Source organism: Aotus nancymaae, unplaced genomic scaffold (genome assembly GCF_030222135.1).
Source record: "Aotus nancymaae isolate 86718 unplaced genomic scaffold, 86718_ANA_hifiasm-v0.15.2.pri h1tg000089l, whole genome shotgun sequence".
In the NCBI taxonomy this organism is placed as follows: Eukaryota; Metazoa; Chordata; class Mammalia; order Primates; family Aotidae; genus Aotus; species Aotus nancymaae.
The window spans coordinates 8,487,392-8,504,474 of NW_026988504.1; the positions used below are offsets into that span (position 1 = coordinate 8,487,392).

General features: G+C 50.1%; 1 protein-coding gene across 1 annotated transcript; it reads left to right on the top strand.

The window, feature by feature from the left end:
- Positions 1-383: 383 nt before the first annotated feature.
- CD300LB (CD300 molecule like family member b) lies at positions 384-13,423 on the top strand. The gene is made up of 4 exons (XM_012453782.3): positions 384-438; positions 9,660-9,989; positions 12,048-12,132; positions 12,815-13,423. The coding sequence occupies exons 1-4, from the start codon at positions 399-401 to the stop codon at positions 12,978-12,980; spliced, it is 621 nt and encodes a 206-aa protein (XP_012309205.3). The 5' UTR covers positions 384-398; the 3' UTR covers positions 12,981-13,423.
- The last annotated feature ends 3,660 nt before the right edge of the window (positions 13,424-17,083 follow it).

Genomic DNA, 17,083 nt, shown 5'->3' on the forward strand with positions numbered 1-17,083 from the left:
ACCTGACATCTCAGTTGGGTGTTCCCTGCTCTTGGGAGAGTGTTACGCCCCTGGGACCCAAGGCCTGCTAGGCCAGATGCCCCCACCCCACTCCTTCTGCAGACATATCTCCCCCTCCCCTCCTCACCCTGCACAGTCCCCTCTCTCCTCTTTTTCACATAGTGACGATGCTCAAGCCCCGTGGCCCAGCCCTGCCAAAAAATGACACCTCTTTCGTTGAATAATTAAAAGCAGGAAATACCCACTCTATAAAAGGAAGTGAATGAGTGAGAAAGTAAAAGGCGGTCTAGATGTGCACAAGGTGCAAGCTGGGCCCAGGCAGAGCTTCCAGAGTGCAGCTGGGATCTGCGTTTGCCACTGATGCAGATCAGGTGATGAGGAGCCGGGAAGGTAGAGCCATGTGGCTTTCCCCAGCTCTGCTCCTTCTCAGCCTCTCAGGTGAGTAGGGCTGGGACCTTGGGCAGTTGTATGACAGGGGCAGAGCAGGCGGCAGAGGGCATTTATCCTTCCACATCCAGGGGAATCAGAGGTGGCTTTGTGAAGTTATTCAACTGGGGCACTGGGGACTGACATCAGTGCCTCGGGCCCTGAGAACATCGAAGGAAAAGAGTAGAACCGGCGGTAAGGAAGACTTGAGACCGGGCACGGTGGCTCACGCCTGTAATCCCAGCACTTTGGGAGGCCAATGCGGGTGGATCACCTGAGGTCTGGAGTTCGAGACCAGCCTGGACAACATGGTGAAACCCCATCTCTACGAAAACTACAAAATTAGCCAGGTATAGTGGCAGGCACCTGTAGTCCCAGCTACTCGGGAGGCTGAGGCAGGAGAATTGCTTGAACCTGGGAGGCAGAGGTTACAGTGAGCTGAGATCATACCACTGCACTCCAGCCTGAGCAACAAGAGCAAAACTCCATCTCAAAAAAAAAGAAGGCTCCAGGCTTGGGGCAATGGCTCACACCTGTAATCCTAACACTTTGGGAGGCCAAAGTGGGATGAGTGCTTAAATCCAGGCGTTTAAGACCAGCCTGGGCAACATAGTGAGACCTCATCTCCACAGAAAATTAACAAAAATTATCTGGGCATGGTGACATGTGCCTGTAGTCCCAGCTACTTGGGAGGCTGAAGCTGGAGGATCCCTTGAGCTTAGGAGTTCAATTCTGCAGAGTTATGATCACACCACTGCACTCTAGCCTGGGTGACAGAGCAAGACCCTGTCTAAAAAAAAAAAAAAGTGAAAAGACTCTGGATGGCTTAGTGGGTGAGACATACACATAAACAATGAGCAGGACACAATAAGGCTTTGGTGGAGGTGTGTGCAGAGGGTGAAGCAGTTCTCTCTGGTTAGCTAGAGAAAGACTCACGCAGCTGTGCACTTCATGTGCCCTGTAGCAGGAAGGTCAGTTCCTGAAGCAGAGCTGAGAGAAGAGCACTCTAGGGAGTTGGGTGGGGGGAGGACACCTGTACAGAGGGATGGAGGCTTAGAAAGAACGGTGCATCCACGCAGAGGGAGCTGCAGTGTGCAGGACATCTCGTCTTGGGGGCGGCGAGTTGAATATGAGGTTGGAAACACAAAAGACAAGATTGTGAAGGCCATCCAGGCCAGGCTCAGGAGCTGAGACTTTCAAAGAAAAAAACTCAAGAACCCAGGTGGAAAGTGGGAAGGGCTAGATTATCTTCTCCATGGCAAAGCTTGGTGGACACCTACAGGGCATTACGGGGCAATACCGAATTTTGCACAGGCTGTGCAATGTGTGGGCCACACAATTTTCTCTTGGAGCCTCGGGACTGACCGTCTGGCACAGACAGAGCAGTCCATAGAGGAACAATGGGAAGGGGCACAGCGGGGGAGTTCTGAGACCTGACTCCAGCTCTGCCTGGGGCCGGGGATCCAGACAATTCCCTGGTTGTTCTAAGACCTGGATTTCCAGTGTGAATAGAAAGTCCCCAGCTGGGCGCGGTGGCTCATGCCTGTAATCCTAGCACTTTGGGAGGCTGAGGTGGGTGGATCGCAAGGTCAGGAGTTCAAGACCAACCTGGCCAATATGGTGAAACCCTGTCTCTACTAAAAATACAAAAAAAAATTAGCTGGGTGTAGTGGTGCGCACCTTAGTCCTAGCTACTCGGGAGGCTGAGGCAGGAGAATCACTTGAACCTGGGAGGCAGAGGTTGCAGTGAGCTGAGATTTTACCACTGCACTCTTGCCAGGGTGACAGAGCAAGATTCCATCTCAAAAAAAAATCCAGGAGGTCCTCTTTACACCCCTCATATTGGATGGAGTAAAGAAGGGCTGTGGGCTCTCTCTGAATTACTGCCACTGTTGTTGACTTTATTGATGATGGAGAAGCCCAGCGGTAATACCAGGAGACTGACTGGCTATGAGGGCAGCAGCTGTAGGAATTAGGCAGGACTCCACAGGGCCCAGAATTCGCAGGGCTCCGTGATTCAGAATGTTTGCATCACCCCTGAGCTCCAGGTTTGCATTTGAGTTCAGAGATCCCCAGGTGGGATCTCAGCTGGGATCCCTGAACTCAGTGGGAGAGGGGTGATGCTCCTCTCTTAATCTCTCCATCCTGGTCACCTGGAGGCCAGGGAGAAGGGTGTGGACAAAATATGCCTGGGCACACTCTCACACGCACACACACAACACACTCAGTGGAGTCTAAGGCACATGCCCTCATGCAGTCACACTCCATACACATCTCCGCCACACACTCATACAGTGGCACAAAATGACATGTACACCTGCACTCACTTGCACACGGCCACTCACCAGGTGAAGGCTGAGACCCACCATGACTGCTCTGTGGCTTGGGGAGGGTGGGTCCTGCAGAGACAGGACAGAGAGGCCCTCCTGGTCCATCCCTGCCAGTCAACATGGGAAAGGGGTGAGTCACTCAAGGATGGAAGAAAAGCCACCCTGTCAGGTTTTTGTCAACAGATTGCCATTAGCCACTCTGGGGGTGTTTCTGTGAGATGGAAGAAAGGGAAACTCAGAATGACCCAATGTCTGGTAGGATGTCTTCCAATCTGCTTGGTTATATGACTGTCACGTCCACCAAAGCCACAAGAGGAAGGCAGGGCACTGGTGTGACAGCATCCAACGTGACAGGAGTGTAAGGCCAGCTGCCTCGCCAGGAGCTCGGACACACACCCGCCCCCCCGCTTTGTCCGAAAGCTCGGACATGCTCGGGTTGTTCCCTTCTCCCCTTCTCACACAGCCTGGCTTTCCCTTAAAGAACCCAGTATGCAAGCGGGGTCTTGTGATTCTAGCCAATAGCAGCCGAGTCTTTTTAGCCAATAGCAGTTGAGTAATCCTAACCAATAGCAGCCAAGTCCTGTATGCAAATGAAGGCTTGTGACATTACCCAATAGTAGTCCTGCTCTCCCACAACCAATCGAGCTCCTCCACTCCCTATAAAACCCCACGTCTGAGAGGAGTCTGTGCGACTTCTCCGGCCCCTCCTGTCGGACCGCAGAACCTCGCCCAGGAGTCTGAATAAGTTCCTTCATATTGGATCTTCTTGTGTTGGCCTCAGTTTCTTCCTTTTAAACTCAGCAAGAACAAACCTTGTAAGGTTTGAAAGGAGGAAAGAAGAACAGCGGGAGGGTAGGGAATGAGGCAAGTGGCTGTGAGGCTTTGATTGGCACTCACTGAATCCTCATTTTACATGTGAAAAGAGGGGAGTGCTCCGTAAAACCTACATTGTACGTGAGATAAAGTAGGCATGGGAAATGACCGCTGTCTGGGAACAAAAGGAAGGTAGTTCTTTTTCAGTTTTGTTTTGTTTTTTGAGTGACAGATCCCAAGCTTCACTTTTCCCCTTGGCACAGTGAGTCCGGGGGTCTTGAGATTTTATTTTCCTTTCACAAAGTCTTAATCCCCAGTTTCTCAGAATGGGACCTTATTTAGAGACAGAGCCTTTATGGAGGAAGCCGAGTTAAGACAAGGTCATTAGGGTGAGCTCTCATTTGAAATGACTTATGAGAAGAGGGAGGCCAGGCTCAGTGGCTCATGCCTGTAATCCCAGCACTTTGGGAGGCCAAGGTGGACGGATCACAAGGTCAGGAGTTCAAGACCAGCCTGACCAACATAGCGAAACCCCATCTCTATTAAAAATACAAAAAAATTAGCTGGATGTGGTGGCGGGCACCTATAATCCCAGCTACTTGGGAGGCTGAGGCAAGGAGAATCACTTTAACCTGGGAGGTGGAGGTTGCAGTGAGCTGAGATCGTGCCCCTGCATTCCAGCCCAGGCAACAGTGCAGGACTCCATCTCAAACAAAAAAAAAAAAAAAAAAAAAGGGAAGAAGAAAGGACGGAATGAGGACACAGACGTATGTAGAGGGCATCTACAAGACAAGGAGAGAGGCCTAGACCTCCCACTACTCTGCTGACCCTAAGTGTTTGTGAGTGGAAGAACAAACCCCGCTTCTCCCCAAGGAGAAAGTGATGTGGGGATAGCGGAAGGCACAGATCTCCACCTAGGAGATGAAATCTTCAGAGCTTGACTTGTATGGACACACCTTGGGCATGATGGACACTCGGAGGTCTGCAGAGTTGCACTGACCTCTAGGTGCAAAATGAGATAGGCTTAAATGACTGTGACCACTCCACAGTCAGGGAGGTTCCAGCGAGGCTGCCTGGATTTCTGCGACATGGGCGCTGACTCTCCCAGGGGCGTCTCTGCGCTGAGCTCTGTGCTTTGCTGCCTGGGGCTCCATTTGTGCACTATTCATCACTTGCCGTCAGCCCAGACACGGAGCGCAGACCATTCTCTTGATTTCAAGACAAGACCATTCACACCGGGATTTTGTTCACAATGAGGACATGTGGCAAGCCTTCCTGGAGAATTGACACAAAACAGGATGTTTACATCTCAGGTTCACAAAATGAAAAACCTGAAATTGAAAGAGGCTTATGCTTTTAAAAACCATTTAGGTCAGGCACAGTGGCTCACACCTGTAATCCCAGCACTTTGATAGGCCGAGGCCAGTGGATCACCTGAGGTCAAGTGTTCAAGACCAGCCTGGTCAACATGGCGAAACCCCGTCTCTACCAAAAATACAAAAATTAGCCAGGCATGGTGGTGGGTGCCGTAAACCCAGCTACTCAGAAGGCTGAGACAGGAGAATCGCTTGAACTTGGGAGGCAGAGGTTGCAGTAAGCTGAGATTGCGCCATTGTACTCCAGCCTGGGTGACAGAGCGAGACTCTGTCTCAAAACAAACAAAACAAATCAAAACAAAAGCCCTTCAATCCTTCAGCCCATTCAACAGGGCTCTGCTCCAAGCTGACGGCTGCCCTGTCATTTCCATCCCTACTGTCCCTCATACCAACTCTTGACAAAAAATAGAAGCCTGATTAATAGCTCCAGCCATCATACTCTGTGGTAGAGAAGCCCCCACGTATTTTTTAAACAGGCCTAATTACACTGTGAGCCCTTTACAGCTTGAATGACTGCAGCTGGGATTGATGACATTTTATTCAATGCAGCGGCATCTCTTATCTCTTTGCTGCTGTTAGTGATTGCTGACAAATCCAATTTAGGTTTTTGATTTTGTTTTTTGAGATGGAATTTCACTCTGTCGCCCAGGCTGGAGTGCAGTGGTATGATCTTGGCTCACTGCAAACTCCACCTCCAGGATTCAAGTGATTCTCTTGGCTCAGCCTCCTGAGTAGCTGGGAATACAGACACCTGCCACCACACCCAGATAATTTTTGTATTTTTAGTAGAGACAGGGTTTTGCCATGTTGGCAAGGCTGGTCTCAAACTCCTGACCTCAAGTGATCCACCCGCTTCGGCCTCCCAAAGTGCTGGGATTACAGGCATGAGCCACGGTGCCTGGCCCTGAAAACTTTTTAGATGCTCAGGACAAGTGCAGCCGATGAGGATGAGACAGTCTCAGTACCCAGCTCGGGCAGCAGTATGGAGAGGAGAGCTGGGGAGGATGCTGCTGGGGCTGGGAAGACCTCTCCAGAAGCACTGCCACGATCCAGCCACAGGTGAGGGCCTGACCTGTTGATGAGCTGTCACCAACAGAGCAACCCCCAAATGTCTGGTGTTGGAGATACATCCAAGTCTTCTTTTAAATTAAAAAATAATTTTTTAGAGACAGTGTCTCACTCTGTCACCCAGGCTGACGTGCCATGGTGGGTGATCATAACTCACTGCAGCCTTGAACTCTCAGGCTCAAGCGATCCTCCCACCTCAGCCTCCAAAGCAGCTGGGACCACAGGCATGCACCATCACTCCCGGCTAATCTTTTATCTTTTGCAGACACAGGGTTTCACCATGTTGCCCAGGTCAGTCTAGAACTCCCGGGCTCAAGTGATCCTCCTGCCTCAGCCTCCCACAGCGTTGGGATTACAGGCATGAGCCACCTTGCCCAGCCTACACACATCCAAGGCCCATTTGTTTTTGTTTGAGATGGAGTTTCATTCTGTCACACAGGCTGGAGTGACAGAATGGCTCTTCAAGATAGAGAGTAGCATGACTGTTTCACGAATAAGGAAGTGACACTTGCAGAGGTTAAGCAACTCTGCCAGGGTTTCCCAACTAGTTCAGGGTCGTCAGGTCTTTCTGCATTCAAAGCTCACACCCCCTCTGCTGTCATGCTGTCCTGTGGCCTGCGATGGCGGAGACTGAAAGAAGAAGAAGAAAATCTAAGGAGCATCTCTAGGGTAGAGCTGACTAAGCTGGCTATTAATCAGCTGTGGGGGCTGAAGGAGAGGACAGCATTGAAGAAGATGCCAATGGTAGGCTGGGTGGTGAAGCTGCTGGTTTGAAGAGAATCAAGTTGGTTCTGCTGACTGAATGCTGTGTTAATTTCCAGTGGCTGCTGTAACAAATTAACATGATCTCTGTGGCTTAGAACTGCAGAAATTCATCATCTCATTGATGCTTCTGAAGACCAGAGTCTGGCATGGTCTTACTGGTTAAAATCGAAGTGTAGAGTTGCATTTCTTTAGAGCAGTGGGGTCCCCAACCTTTTTGGCATTAGGAACCAGTTTCATGGAAGACAATTTTTCCGCAGACCAGGAGTGGGGTGAGGATGGTTTGGGGATGATTTGAGAGCATTACACTTACTGTGTGCTTTATTTCTATTATCATTACATTGTACTATATAATGAAATAATTGCACACTGCACCATAATGTCAATCAGTGGGAGCCCTGAGCTTGTTTTCCTGCAATGGTCCCATCTCGGGGCAATGGGAGACAGTGACGGGTCATCAGGCATTAGATTCTCATCAAGTGTGCTCAGTGTAGGTACCTCACACACGCAGTTCACAATAGGGTTCACACTTCTGTGAGAATCGAATGCCACCACCGATCTGGAGGCGGAGGTCAGGTGGCAATTCTAACAAGGGGGAGCGGCTGTCAATACAGGCGAGGTCCTGACCTGTTGAGCTGTCACCGAGAGAGCGACCCCCACATGCTTTGCTTGCTCGCGCACCACTCACCTCCCACTGTAAGACCAGGTTCCTAACAGGCCATGGACCGGTGCCAGTCTGTGGTCTGGGGTTGGGAGTCCCTATTCTGAAGGCTCTAGGAGGGAATCTGTTTCCCTGCATTTTCCAGCTTCTAGAAGCCGTCTGCTTTCCTTGGCCTGTGGCCCCTTCCTCCTCTTCAAAGCCAGCAACAGACCATCTTCCAATCAGACTCTCCTTCAACCCTCTTTCACTTAGAATATCCAGGGAGGTTATCCAGGATACCCTTCCTGTCTCAAGGTCCTTACCTTCATCATGTCTGCAGAGTCCCTCTGGCCATGTCTAGGGGACATATTGGCAGGTTCTGTGTATGAGGATGCCAACATCTACGGGGGACAGTATTCTACCAACCATGAATGCCAAGTTCAAGAAAGCTAAAATAGCTTCAGGGGGAGAAGGCCCAAGCTGTGAGGAGGCGGCACCTGCCTAGGGAAGTAGACCTGATTCTCCTGGTCTCCTGCAGAGACCCCCAGCCTGGGCCTGCAGCTCTGAGGCCAAGAGACAGTCAAGAGAGTCTTCCCTGGTGATTCTCTGCCCTTTTATCCACTTCTGCATGATCAAGAAACCTGTGTCATTGCCAAGGAAACAGCCTGTCTGAACACAGCCTAACTGGAGTCAGTCAGCGGAGGCAGGGGCAGCCTTTGATTAGGCTCACCTCTAACCTGTTCGGCTTCCATCAGGCCTTTGCTAGTCTTTCCACATCCAATCCCCCACTAGAAGAAAGTTCAGGGTGGGAGAGTGTGGGGAGTAGAAAAGTTCCTTTTTAAAATTTCCTTTCTTGTTAAAGAATAAATTTGCTAATAACTCTGTTAAGCCCTATCCTATGTAGCTGTTAGACATGCTTATAGGCATGTAGTACATTCTATGTCCTTGTACTTTAACCAAGACATCTGTGCTAGATGTGTTCACAGGCATGTCCCAGCTCTCCGTTGCTTTTACCTTTTAGAAAAGTTTTAAGTTGTTAGCCAATCAGGTTTTAGTTTAGATTGTGAGGTCTGGCTCCAGCCAACAGAGATCAGACAAAGCGGTAAGGACAACCCCAGATGCATAAGGGATAAATATGTCTGCTTTTCCTTTGTTCATTGTACTCTTGTGGCAAGATGGCTAACAAGAGTACTCTTCCTGCAGTCCAGGAAGTAAAAATTGCTCGCTGAAAGATCCTTTGTCTCCGTGCTGATTTTTCTTTGTGGCACTGAGCCTCTGTTTCCAACAGAGAGGAAGTGCATTCAGTTCTGCAATGAAGGAATTTGGGGTGGAGACCTCCAGTGTGTCTTTATAAATGGTGGGCTAGCTAAGGGGAGTCTGAGCTACAAATATGGATTTGGGAGTCATTAGGAAACAAGTCATCATTAAAGCCATGGAAATGGAGAGACTCCCTCCATGGAGGCTTGTAAGGTGAGACAAGATGAAGGCTGGAGAGGGAAACCTGGGTACCCCCGCAGAGTCCTGGAGCCGGCTCACACTGGCTCACAGGAGCTGGTTTGGGACACCTTTTCCCAGCTCTGTGTCCAGGGACATCACATGGATAACCTGACATCTGCCACCGTGGGAGTATTTACACTAGAGAATTTGGCAAATATTAAAACCAGAGTTTTTTGTTTTCTTTTTCTTTTTTTTTGAGACAAGCGTCTCAATCTGTTGCCAAGGCTGGAGTGCAGTCCTAAGATCTCAGCTCATTGCAACCTACGCCTCCTAGATTCAGGTGATTTTTGTGCCTCAGCCTCCTATGTAGCTGGGACTACAGGTGACTGCCACCATGCCCAGCTAATTTTTGTATTTTTAGTAGAGACAGGGTTTCACCATGTTGGCCAGGCTGATCTTGAACTCCTGATCTCGGGTGATCTGCCTCCCTTGGCCTCCCAAAGTGTGGGATTACAGGTGTGAGCCACTGCACTCAGCCTGAATACCAGATATTTTTTTCCCCCAGAGGGCTGGTTGTTAAATATTTGGCCCTGATGAGAATAGCATTGAAAGGACAAGGAACGAAGGTGGTAGGAGACCATGGTGTCACATGCTAAGCAGGTCTAGAAGCTGATGGGGGCCGGACTGATGGGGAGGTGGGGATGAGGAATTGGGTGAGCTAGAGACACATCTGGGACTCTCATTCAGTCCGTGAACCTCAAACTGGCTCAGGCAACAGGAGCTGTATCTTGGGATTCTGTTTTCCAGGCTGTTTCTCCATCCACAGCCAAGAGTCCGTGAGAGCCCCAGAGCAGGGGTCCGTGACCGTGCAGTGCCACTATCAGCAAAGATGGGAGACCTACGTCAAGTGGTGGTGTCGAGGGGTGCGCTGGGATTCATGCACTATCCTCGTTCAAACCAGAGGGTCAGAGCAAGAAGAGAAGAGGGACCGTGTGCTCATCAAGGACAATCAGAGAGACCACGTGTTCACTGTGACCATGGAGGGGCTCAGGCGGAATGACACAGACATTTACTGGTGTGGGATTAAGAGACTAGGAACTGACCTTGGGACTCAAGTGAAAGTGATTGTTGACCCAGGTAAGAACTTTCTCATCTACGTGAGGAGGCCCTGGAGCTCAGGACTAGAAAAGTCAGTGCTTTTACCTATGAGCCTAAGAGAGAGACAGATAGACAGACAGATGACAGATGGAAGGACTGGGAGGGAGGTGAGAGAAACGAAGGGAGAGTGGCAGCCAGCATCACTCTGCTGTCTCAGTCCCTGAGGTCTCCCCAAGAAATCCAGGTGTCGTGTGGCAGGGCTGGCAGGGTTTGGGGTGGGAGTGGGAATGTGGACCTCAGCTTTGGTGACTAGTGGCTCAGTCCTGCTTATGACATGGGAGGTGGAGGGCCTAGAGCAGCCCAGAGGGTCCTAGTTTGAGTCGCAAGAACTGCGCCAACCCAGAGTAGCCCTGGGTGTCTTACAATGCCCTCCTCTGTGGGTCCCAAGCCACTGCTCTGCTACTTTATCTGGCTGTATAAGATGAGCATGGGGTAAGGAAGCTCATGGAGGTGCATGAATGACAGTGGACTCTTTAAAGCGAAAGGATGGCTTCAATCATGGGCAATGTCAGGGATCTCTCTGGCTGCCCTGGTGTCTCCTTCATGCCTTGGACTCCACTCACAGAATCTGGGGTCTTCCTGCCGTTGTTGGAGTCAGGGAAACAGCCCTCCACCCACTTCCACCCACATACCCGTGCTCAGTCCTTTGTCAGCTCAGTGTCCACTTGGGTCCATTTGGTGGTGATGTGCAAATAGACAATGGTGGCATTAGAACAAGCCTGTGTACTGTTGGGGTTGGTGCCAAAGAGGCACATGGACACAGTGGCTGCATCTGGGTAAAGAGGAGTCCAGGGAGGGTCAAGCAAGACTTTCTCAGGGCTGCCAAGTAGGGGAAGCCCAGAAGATCTATGTGGGCAAAGAGGAGATCGAGCAAGACATGCAGGCAGTACAGAGAGACAAAAAACCATGGCCAGTGTGGAGCTTTAGGGAGAGAGACATTCAGGAGTCTCAGGTTGGGGACTTACAGGAGCATCAGCCTGTAAGACGACAAGGGGCTTCACAGCAACTGTTGTGACTGGAATTACCTGCAGCTTAGACAGGAGCCTTCCTAGCATGGCCATACCCTGGGCTGTTTTGTTGTTGTTGTTTGTGTTTTGTTTTGAGACAGGGTCTCACTCTGTAGCCCAGGCTGGAGGGCAGTGGGGCGAACTTGACTCACTGCAGCCTCGACCACCTGGGCTCAGTGGATCCTTTCACTTCAGCTTCCTGAGTAGCTGGGACTACAGGTGCACATGACCATGCCTGGTTCATTTTCTATTTTTTGTAGAGATGGGGTTTCACCATGTTGCCCAGGCTGGTTTCAAACTCTTGGGCTCAAGCGATCTGCCTGCCTTGGTCTTCCAAAGTGCTGGGATTACAGGCGTGAACCACTGCGCCTGGCCAGCCTGGCACTTTTGGGAAGAATTTTCTGGGGCCAAGGACTGAAATAAAAGATCATTGGTGGGTCATGGATACTCAGTGCTGGGCTGGCCTCAGGGGCCCCCGACCGGACTGCCCCCAACAAATTGCCTACATAGTTACTCTAAGAATGTTCCATTCCTCACAGTCACTGTTCACCATTTAACTGGAGTGTGCCCTTTTCTTCATGAGCCTTCTGGAGCCCCCTTTCTCTTTTCTGGACTACCCCAATTTCTAAACAGCCCATTTCCAGAATCTTCTCTCCTTAAGCCCTGCTCAGGCACCACTCCAGTAGAAAAGACCTGAGATTTATTTCCCCATCCAATAGTCCCACTTATAGGATAGGTGGAAAGAGAGTATGAAAAAGTCTCTCTCTCACCCAGAATACATTACAGTGCTTACTCCTATTTAATTTTTAATTTTTCTTGCCACACCTGAAAATGATGGGAAAAGAATGTCTCTGTGTTGAGATTGAGGTGACTCAGTAGAAGCTCGAGGGGCTGTAGCAGGAGAGGAAAATCCTCCTACTCCAGGGCAAAGGGTCTTCTGGTGAGGGCTGGCAGGGTCGGGTGACTTTGTGACCCCTGCATGAGCTCCCAACTGTGCCAATAACCTGCGGCTGACTTTGCCTGTGTCTAGTGGGAGCAGCTTCCACACCAGCAAGCTCGTCTTCCAAATTGACTACCAACAGGAATATGGGGGTGTTCATCAGCTCCCACAAGAGGTGAGTCATGAGGTTCTTTCTCCTGCCCCTACTTGGGGTCCCTCCTAAGGGGAAGCCAAGCCTGGGAACTCCTTCTGCCTGTTACCAAATGCCAACAGCTGCTCTAGCCAGAGTCAAGGCCCCAAGCCCATCCTCCATCTCTCTCCTGCCCCCATCACTGCAGTCCACCATTTCCCTACTCTAGCTCTCACCAGAAAACCTCTCCACAGAGCCCTTCTCAGTGAGCATCATCCATTCAGTCAATCGGTCAACCTTGCATTGGTGGCCTCATGGGTGCCAGGGGGAAATACGAAACCACCTTCCATGGTGCAAGACATCAAGGGACACAGAGCAGGAAGGGTGATTTACCAACCTGGAGCTGGCATTAGCAGGAACAGAGGCAGGAAAAACAATCTGTATTTGGTGACCTCTTATGCTTCCATTGAGCTGAGATGTACTTTGGCCAAAAAGGGTCCCAGAAGGTGACATTAGAAAGGTGACATTTGCCCTGTGCAGAGCCAGCCAAGGTGACTGTCAGAGGAGCTCTTGAGATTGAACCAAGGAGGAGATTTATGGGGATCTTTAGAATGGGGCTGCCCGGCCCAGGGTCACAGGCTTTGGCTGGTGGCTCACAGGGTCAGGGGAGGGGAGTGATGTGGCCTTGGGAGGCCCAGGGTTCTGACCACTCTGTCCCCTTCCCCAGGACCCACTACGTGCTCCTGGTATTTGTGAAGGTGCCCATCTTGCTCATCTTGTTCGGTACCATCCTCTGGTTGAAGGAGTCTCAGAGGGTCCCTGAGAAGCCATGGGAACAACCTATCTATATGAACTTATCCTCTAAACATCTGAACAAAGACATGGCTGCTTAGAGAGATGGATCTGCAGAGCCTTCCTGCCCTGGACTGCATTTCCATAAGAGATCTGGACTGTGGAAGGAACATCTCTGAGTCCTTGGGATGCAGCCACTGAGATGGGGGCCCTGGGCCTCCACCCTGGCCTTGGAGCTGGTGGGTACATCCCTGTTCTGCACAGCTTAGGGACTTAGCTGGGGCCTCTCCTGAGCCCCCATCACCTCCTGGAATGTCAGCACCTGTTTTCTTGGTCAGGAGCTGTAGAGATGGAGCTCAAGCAGTGGATGACTGTGTCTCTACTGCTGGAATAACTTGGGGCACAGAGCCTGGGGCCAAAATACAGAGAGAGGTTGGAAGAGACTCCCCAGCCCTAGACTTCCGTCATTCCGGAGCCCAGCTCAACACCGTCTTTGCCTGAGAGCCTGACAGATCCATTTTTAAAAAATATTTTTCCTGGTAAAGTTGGGTGTTGATGACTTGTGTTCATAGGAAAACTGACTGATCCCACACACAAGGAGGGTGATTCTGGGCTGAGTTCCTCGTTCTGGGGCACGAGGGGCTGGACGGACCCTCTCCCCTGGGAGGACATGGCTTTGAGCCCACAGGGCTAAGGAGGCAATGGGAGCCTCCCTGGCCCACGCTAATACTTAGCTTCCTCCTCCTCCCTCCTCCTCCTCCTGGCCCCGCAAGCTCCCTGGCCACTCCCCCACCTCCCGGGGGCTGTAGCTTGGGAGCCTCCTCAGCACGACAGCTCGGGCCTCCTCCCCAAAGAGGCTCTTGGGCCTCGAGAACCACCTCCAGGTGGGGAGGGCAGTAATGAAAACCATCGCAGGAAATGGCACCCTCCCGTTTCAGTGATGTTGAAATCATGTTACTAATGAAAAGTGTCCTAGGGAAGTGGTGCTGTCTCCTCACGCGCCTCACCCACTGCGATGACACCCTCGAATAGGGTCACTTTGTGCTGTATGGGTGACGGACCCCCACACCAAAGGGACCTTCACTTCTTGGGAGGAGAACCAGCCCCATGTGAGACGTGCTCCCGCCCCCAGTTGCCCACACGCAGACACATCACACGTGTTGGGAATGCTGCCCTTTGGACACCCATAAGGATGCCTCCATCCTGCCCTTGGTTCTAATAAGGATCCCTGACTGCCAGCAGTGGGTAAAGGAGAGGGGACCCTCTGGTCCCTAGCATGGCACCCGGAGCCTCTGCTTCCCATTGGGACTCTATAATCCCCTCTTGTTGTCCTTCAGCCAAAGGGAAACTTTCTCTGATTTTGAACTGAATTTAGGACTCTGGACATGATGGGCCTAAAAATTCCATAATGGCCAGAGAGGAGAGTTCAAGCCAGGCTAAGACCCCCTCAGTCATTCTGTGGGGACCAAGACCCACAGTCCACCAGCCCCAGGGCCCTGCCTTCTGGAATGCTTTTCTGGATTCAGCCTCCTGAAGATCCAGCCAGACTCAGGAAGGATGCCACCGCTCTGCCAATGAATCCCTCAATCTTCTGGGAGCTAGCTGGGTTATTATTCTTGTGGGTCCATCAACAAGAATCCACTGAAGTAGAGCAGGCATCTATTGTCGTCTGCTCAACTACCACCCACCACACACGCCCTCGCACCACCACCCCACGTACACATTTCTAGGAAACACCCCTTGGGGTTCCAACGCAAGCTGACAAGCAAGGCTTGCCCCATATGCCCCTTCTCTAAGGTAGGGAAAAAGACAGAAAGTCAATAAATGAGCCGCTAGTGCTGGCATTGCATTTTCCAGCAAATGCGTTTCAATCAGGAGCCTGGAGCCAAGCCCTCATGCCCTTAAATAGCCACGGACCATGAGGATTTGTCATATGTGATTTTCACACTTATGGAACCAAAAGTTAGTGATGGGCTGGGCATGGTGGCTCCCGTCTGTAAAGAACTTTGGGAGGCTGAGGCAGTTGGATCACCTGAGGTCAGGAGTTCAAGACCAGCCTAGCCAACATGGCGAAACCGCTGTATCTACTAAAAATACAACAATTAGCTGGGTGTGGTGGCACACACCTGTATTCCCAGCTACTTGGGAGGCTGAGGCAAGAGGATCACTTGAACCCGGGAGGTGGAGGTTGCAGTGAGCTGAGATCGTGCCACTGCACTCCAGCCTGGGTGATAGAATGAGACTCTATCTCAAAAAAAAAAAAAAAAAAAAAAAGGTAGTGGGCAGGTGTGGCTCTCTTGCTCTTTGAAGAGAAAAGCACAACTTCTCCTTCCCTGTGGGGCCCTTCCCACAGGCCTTTACTTCTGAACAACTGCACAGCCACAGAGGAAGTTCAGAGCCAAGGGCAGCTGGCCAGGGGCAGTAGAGAGCAGTGGGAAGGCTCTCACCAGGGCGGGGACATGGGTTCCTTCTTCCCCTTTTTAAAAATTGTGGTTAAAAATGAACAAAGAAAAAACACCTAACCTGAAATCTGTCCTCTTAACAAACTCTTAGATGTGCAGAACAACATTCCTGATTATATGCACAGTGCTGTACAGCAGAATTCTAGAACTTTTTCACCTTGCATGACTAAATCACGCCCATTGAACAGCAACTTCCCCCTCCCACTCCTCCACCAGCCCCCAGCTACCACTCTTTTAGTTTTTGCTTCTATGAGTTTGATTAGTTTAACTACATCATGTAACAGAACCATGCAGTCTTCATCCTCCTGTGTCTGTCTTATTTTAGTTACTATAATGTCCTCAAGATGCATCCATGTTGTTGAATATGGCAGGATTTCCTTCTTTGTTAAGGTTGAATAAAATTATAGTCCACTGTAAGATAAAGAACGTGTGGCACATATACATAGTGGAATACTACTTAGCCATAAAAAGGAACAAATTTGGCCAGGCATGGTGGCTCATGACTGTAATCCCCGCACTTTCGGAGGCTGAGGTGGACAGATTATGAGGTCAAGAGATTGAGATCATCCTGGCCAACATGGGGAAACCCTGTCTCTACCAAAAATACAAAAATTAGCTGGGCCTGGTGGCTTGCACCTGTGGTCCCAGCTACTTGGGAGGCTGAGGCAGGAGAATTGTTTGAACCTGGGAGGCAGAGGTTGCAGTGAGCCGAGATCGCATCACTGCACTCCAGCCTGGTGACAGAGCACAGCTCCGTCTCAAAGAAGAAGAAGAAGAAAAAGAACAAAATTCTGTAATTCTATTGCTTGTAGCAGCATGGATGAGCTTAGAGGACGTTCTGTGAAGTGAAATAAGTCAGGCACAGAAAGAGAAACACTGCATATTCTCAAGTTGACCTCAAGACATAGAGAGTAGAACAGTGATTATTAGAGGTAGGGAAGTGTGTTGAGGGTTAGGGGATAGCCAGAGATGTGTTAACAGATTCAAAAGTACAGCTGGGTAGGCGGAATAAATCCTTGTGTTCTATAGCACTAGAGGATGTCTATAATTGTCAACAATTTATTGTATGTTTTCAAATAGCTAAAAGAGTAGATTTTGAATGTTTCCAACACAAAGAAAAGTGAGGTGATGGCTGTGCTAATTACCCTTCTTTGATCATTACATATTATATACAATTATCAAAATATTACAATATACCCCATAAATACGTCTGATTATGCATCAGTTAAAAAAATAATAATTTTTAAAAAGAAAAGAAATAGAAGAAAAAACTGTGTTCTCACCCTACTTTCAGCCACATTATAAAATATTTTTTTCTCATCCCCACCCTAAAATATTATTCCATTGTGTATTAGCCTGTTTTCATGCTGCTCATAAAGACATACCTGAGCCTGGGCAATTTACAAAAGAAAGAGTTTTATTCCACAGGGCTGGGGAGGCCTTATAATCATGGTGGACAGCAAGGAGGAGCAAGTCACATCTTGCGTGGATGGCAGCAGGCAAAGAGAGAGCTTGTGCAGGGAGACTCCCGTTTATAAAACTATCAGATCTCGTGAGACCCATTCACTATCACGAGAACAGCACGGGAAAGACCTGCCCCCATGATTCAGTCATCTCCCACCAGGTCCCTCCTACAACATGTGGAATTATGGGAGCCACAGATGAGATTTGTGTGGGGACGCAGAGCCAAACCATGTCACATTGCATGTACATATCACACTTTCTTTATCCATTCATCCACT